Source organism: Pongo pygmaeus, chromosome 20 (genome assembly GCF_028885625.2).
Source record: "Pongo pygmaeus isolate AG05252 chromosome 20, NHGRI_mPonPyg2-v2.0_pri, whole genome shotgun sequence".
NCBI lineage: Eukaryota > Metazoa > Chordata > Mammalia > Primates > Hominidae > Pongo > Pongo pygmaeus.
The window spans coordinates 44,646,943-44,652,942 of record NC_072393.2 but is presented as its reverse complement, the minus strand read 5'-3'; the positions used below and the strand labels follow the sequence as shown (position 1 = coordinate 44,652,942).

The following is a 6,000-nucleotide window of genomic DNA, read 5'->3' as shown; positions in this document are numbered from 1 at the left end:
GGCGTTGAACTCATGGTCACCACCCTCACAGACTCAGCCTTGCCGGTGTAAACAGCCAATGAACAAGTTAACCAATCAAGGACAGAATTGCAGATCAACGTAAAACAGGGGTGGGGCAGGCAACAACAGAGGCTATTTTAGCTGGGGTCAGCAGGGAAGGCCTCTGAGGAGGGGACACCGAGGCTGAGACCTGAGGTTCAGAAGGTGCCAGCCTGGGATGAGCTGGGGAGAGGGCACACGGGGGCAGACAGCCAGCGCCCAGGCCCCGCAGTGAGAAAGAGCTGGCTGTGTTCCAGGAACGGCGAGGAGTCCTGCGTGCCTTGGGCCAAGTGAGGGGCGGGTGGGAGGGAATAAAATCTGTGGAGGTAGAAACCGCGCCCCGTGATGGGGGAATAAGATACATCTCAGGTCATCCGGCAGGGCTGGGAGCCCGCAGGCCCTGGGGCAGCTGTCAGCCCTGGGGCCTTCGCCTGTGACTCCTGGAGTCCGATCACTTCCTTCACCTGCTCAGAGCCTCCCCTGGCTCCACCCAAAGTCCTCACCGTAGCCTGTAAGGCCCCGTACAAGCCATCCCCACCACTGCCCTGTCCTCAAGCTTGGTCTCCCTCTCGCTCTCCCTGCTCCAGCCACAGTGGCCTCCTCGTGGACACTCCAACAGGGCAGGCACGTTTCTTTGTTTTATTTTTCTCTTTTTAAAACTTTTTTATTTATATATATTTTTTGAGACAGGGTCTTGCTCTGTTGCCCAGGCTGGGGTGCAGTGGCGCGATCAACCTCCTGGGCTCAAACCATCCTTCCGCCTCAGCCTCCTGAGCAGCGGGGACTACAGGCACACACCACCATGCCCAGCTAAATTTCGTATTTTTGGTAGAGACAGGGTTTCACCGTGTTGCCCAGGGTGGTCTCAAACTCCTGGGCTCAAGTGATCCGCCTGCCTCGGCCTCCCAAAGTGCTGGGACTACAGATGTGAGTTACTGTACCCAGCAGGCCAGGCACATTTCTGTCTCAGGGCCTTTGCACTGGCTGTTCCTCTGTCTGGAATGCTCTTTCCCCAAATGTCTGCCCATTTGGCTCCTTCCCCACCTCCTTCAGATCAAATGTTGCCCTCTCAGTGAGATCACCCTGAAAATTGAAACTGCTCTCTTACTGTCCCTGCATTTTCTACTCACAAATCACTATTAAACCAACTCATTTATCGTGATTTTTGTCCAACCCTCTGGTTAGGATGTCAGCTCTGTGAGGGCTGAGATCTCTGTCTCATTCACAGCTGTCTCTCCAGCACTGAGAACAGAGCCTGGCACATGGTAGATGCTCAATAAATTATGATTCAATAAATAAAAGAAGGGAAAGAAAGGAAGGAAAGAGGGAAGGAACTGGCAAGTCTGTGGCTCTTGCGGTTCGTCATCTGTCCTAGCCGGGAGGCAAGAGTGTTAACATGTCTCCTCTTCCCGGATAAGACGGTGCCAGGCTGGGAAACTGAGGCATGAAGGGACTCTCCGTAGCAGTCCTGGAGCAGAGAAGCAGGAGCCAGGCTTCAGACCAACTCTCAGTGCCAGGCTCAGAAGAAAAAGCCCCTGACGCCACCTGCTGGTGAGTAGTGTCATGACGGTTGTGCCCACCTGGCGATGCCCTTGCCGGGTGGGCAGGAGAGGAGGAAGCCCAGGGGCATCCCCCGCAGAAGTGCAGAGACCATGGAGACACAGCTTAAGCCACTTGATTCCTGAAGCCCTGTGGGCACTTCGCCCGATCAGAGCTCTGCAGGAGGGTGGGGCCCTGCCAGCAGAGACCTGCCCTGTGTCACTCTGTGCCCGCACACCTGCCCTCCCTCCACAGCCAGCCAGGACTCCCACCTCTCCAGGAGGGAACAGCTGCCCCAGCTCCACAAGGCTGCATGTACCCTACATGGGGCCACTGGAGGGCAGGGGAGTCAGGGCGCACCCAACTCCCTACCCAGGCCCAGGCAGTTTCTGGTCACAGCAGCCGAGGCGGCAAAACGTAGGCTTCTGGAGGAGAGCTGCCACCATCCCTAGAGGTACATCCTCCGGCCAAACAGGGGTCTCACCACCCAGACATCATCTACGATCTTCCCATCCTGTGAGGGACAAAAACAGGGACAGTAGTTAGAGCTGAAAGCCTGAACTCTGGGGCCACATGGCCTGGGTTCCAATCCCCTCTCTGCCATCTGATGGGCTGTACAACCCTGACCAAGTGACTAGACCTCTCTGGGCCTCAGTTTTCCTCATCTGAAAAGTGATAGGAAGAGTAACAGTAACCACATCATAGATGTTGTGGGAGTTAAATGAGATAGTATTTGTAAACAGAGCCCAGCATATGGAAAGGGCTATGTAAGTGTAGGCTATTATTAGAGCACAAACTCTGGAGTCAGACAGACCTTGTTTTATATTCCAGCACATCCACTCTTTCTCTCTCTCTCTTTTTTTTTTTTTTTTTTTTTTTTTTTTTGAGACAGAGTCTTGCTCTGTCACCCAGGCTGGAGTGCAGTGGCGTGATCTTGACTCACTGTAACCTCTGCTTCCCAGGCTCAAGCCATTCTCCTGCCCCAGCCTCCCGAGTAGCTGGGATTACAGGCATGCATCACCATGCCTGGCTAATTTTTGTATTTTTACTAGAGACAAGGTTTCACTATTTTGGCCAGGCTGGTCTCGAACTCCTGACCTCAAGTGATCCGCCTGCCTCAGCCTCCCAAAGGCATGAGCCGCTGCGCCTGGCCAGCGCATCCACCCTCTAGGTGGCCTTAAGCATGTTACTGGACTCTCTGAGCAAAACTTCCATGTTCTATGCAATGCACAAAGTAATAGATGCCCAGAGTCATCGCGAGAACAGAGTGAGATCATGCACACAAAAGCCTGCGCCCAGTGCATGTGCCACTCGATAAATGGTAGCTATCAGATCCCAGCTCGGCCATCCTCCAGCTGTGTGACCCTGGGAAAATTACTTCTCCTCTCTGAGCCTCAGTTCCCTCACCTATAAAATGGAGAGGAAATCCACTCCTATGGGATTGTTTTGGTGTATAAAGTGCTACTGGGGCTGGATGCGGTGGCTCACACCTGTAATCCCAGCACTTTGGGAGGCCGAGGTGGGTGGATTACCTGAGGTCAGGAGTTCAAGACCAGCCTGGCTAACATGGCGAAACCCCGTCTCTACTAAAAATACAAAAAATTAGCTAGGTGTGGTGGCATGTGCCTGTAATCCCAGCTACTGGGGAGGCTGAGGCAGGAGAATTGCTTGAACTCGGGAGGTGGAGGTTGCAGTGAGCTTAGATTGTACCACTGCACTCTAGCCTGGGCGACAGAGTGAAACTCTGTCTCAAAAATAAATAAATAAATAAAGTGCTACTAAATGCAGATCATCTAGGCAGTGCCTGGTATGCAGTAGGTGCTCAATAAATCATAAATATTGTCATTATTTTAAAACTACAATGGCAAAAATAAAGAAAGGTGAGCCATTATTATTTGAGTCCTCCTAACCTTAAGCCACCTCTACTATATACTCATCTTATTGTTTTCCCCTACCTGTGTCCCATCCCCCATCTTTATCTTCCCCTGCCTCACAATGGTAAATACCTACAGAATTTACCAAGTTCTGCACTGTTCTAAGCATTTTATATATAATAAGTCCTTCAACCCCCATGTAGTCCTGTGAGGTGGAAACTATGATCATCCCCTCTCACAGATGGGAAAACTGAGGCAAAGAAGTTAGATAAGTGGGCCCAGCGCAGTGGCTCATGCCTGTAATCCCAGCACTTTGGGAGGCCGAGGCGGGCAGATCACCTGATGTCAGGAGTTCGAGACCATTCTGGCCAACATAGTGAAACTCCGTCTCTACTAAAAATACAAAAAATTAGCCGGGTGTGGTGGTGGACGCCTGTGATCCCAGCTACTCGGGAGGCTGAGGTAGGAGAATTGCCTGAACCTGGGAGGTGGAGGTTGCAGTGAACCAAGATTGCGCCACTGCATTCCAGCCTGGGTGACAGAGTGAGACTTCATCTCAAAAAAAAAAAAAAAAAAGAAAAAGTAGATGAGTGACTCAACGTCACTCTGGTAAGTAGCAGGAGCAGGTTTCTAGTTCTACAGTCCACATTTGTTCGTTTTTTTGTTTTGAGTTAGGGTCTCACTCTGTTGCCCAGGCTGGAGTACAGAGGCGAGATCATAGCTCACTGCAAACTCTAACTCCTGGGCTCAAGTGATCCTCCTGCCTCAGCCTCCCAAGTAGCTGGGACTATAGACATCTGCCACCACACTTGACTAATTTTCCTTTTTTTTTTTCCAAGACAGAGTCTCACTCTGTCTCCCAGGCTGGAGGGCAGTGGCGCCATCTTGGCTCACTGCCACCTCCACCTCTCAGATTTAAGTGATTCTCCTGCCTCAACCTCCCTTGTAGCTGGGATTACAGGCACCCACCACCATGGCCAGCTAATTTTTGTATTTTTAGTAGAGACGGGGTTTCACCATGTTGGTCAGGCTGGTCTCTAACTCCTGACTTCAAGTGATCCGCCCGCCTCAGCCTCCCAAAGTGCTGGGATTTCAGGTATGAACCACCGCACCTGGCCTAATTTTTTTTTTTTTTTTTTTTTTGAGACGGAGTCTTGCTCAGTCGCCCAGGCTGGAGTGGTGCGATCTCGGCTCACTGCAAGCTCTGCCTCCCAGGTTCACGCCATTCTCCTGCCTCAGCCTCCCAAGTAGCTGGGACTATAGGCACCCGCCACCACGCCTGGCAAATTTTTTTTTGTATTTTTAGTAGAGAAGGGGTTTCACCATGTTAGCCAGGATGGTCTCGATCTCCTGACCTTGTGATCCACCTGCCTCGGCCTCCCAAAGTGCTCTGATTACAGGCGTGAGCCACCGCGCCTGGCCAATTTTTGTATTTTTTGTAGAGACTAGGTCTCACCATGATACCCAGGCTGGTCTTGAACTCCTAGACTCAAGCGATCCTCATGCCTTAGCCCCACCAAATTGCAGGTGTTGCAGGCATGAGCCACTGCGCCCGGCCAAGTCCGTGTTTTTAACAGCTCATTTGCCTGGTGGGACCTGGCTGTACAGTCAGGTGACTTGGGCCTGCCCCTCACTGACCTGGTCGTCCGACACCTGCTGGATGTGGATGTGGGTCCCGTTGAGGATGTGCAGCCGCGTGTACCCGTACTCCTTCACACGCACGGCACTCCAGGGCCTCGGGAAGACAGCAAAGGGCGTCAGCCGCTCCTCACAGCCCTGGGGCGGGGAGAACTGATCAGACCCAGAGCAGGTGGAGGACCCGCAGGGAAGCAGAAATGACCTGCCAGCCCAGGACCCTGCTGCCCTCAAGGAAGACAGTGAAGACTTGGCCACCATAGAGGCCGGGCGCAGTGGCTCATGCCTGTAATTCTAGCACTTTGGGAGGCCAAGAAGGGCAGATCACTTGAGGTCAGGAGTCAGAGACCAGCCTGGCCAACATGGTGAAACTCTGTCTCTACTAAAAAATACAAAAATTAGCCTGTCTCTACTAAAAATACAAAAATTAGCCTGGTGTGGTGGGCGCCTGTACTCCCACCTACTTGGGAAGCTGAAGCAGGATAATTGCTTGAACCCAGGAGGTGGAGGTTGCAGTGAGCCGAGATTGTGCCACTGCATTCCAGCCTGGGAGACAGAGTGACACTGTCTCAAACAAAAACAAAAAGACTTGGCCACAATAACATTCACAATTGAACAATTTGTCCCAGGCAGGCTTCCCTTGCTCCGGGTCTCTGACTTCTAGAAAAGTACATGGCTGTGTAAGGCTGCCCACTACAGCATTACAGTGAAAGCCCTGAACTGGAAGCCATCCCAACGCCCATCAGGGAGTCAGTTAAATACATTATAGCATAGCCATCGCAAAGCAGGGAAGCGGGGTGATACAGAAAGATGGCCAAGATGTGTGTGAAGGAGAAAAAGCAATTTGAAGAACAGAGAAATCACTGGATCTGAAGCCTGGCTGCACAATAGACCCTCCAAGAAAGCTTTTTAA

The 6,000-nt window shown here is 52.0% G+C and overlaps 1 protein-coding gene across 2 annotated transcripts in view; it reads right to left on the bottom strand.

Annotated features, from left to right (window-relative positions):
• Positions 1 to 668: 668 nt before the first annotated feature.
• Positions 669 to 6,000, bottom strand: part of ACP7 (acid phosphatase 7, tartrate resistant (putative)) — a 28,360-nt gene continuing 23,028 nt past the window's right edge. The window contains exons 12-13 of one of the 2 annotated variants that reach the window (XM_054462637.2): positions 5,091 to 5,228; positions 669 to 2,092 (exon numbers count right to left, since the gene is read on the bottom strand). In XM_054462637.2, the coding sequence (XP_054318612.2) occupies positions 2,027 to 2,092; positions 5,091 to 5,228 (204 nt within the window). In that variant the 3' untranslated portion in view covers positions 669 to 2,026. The remainder of the gene's footprint in view (positions 2,093 to 5,090; positions 5,229 to 6,000) is intronic. The other variant, XM_054462638.2, reaches the window with a different exon arrangement.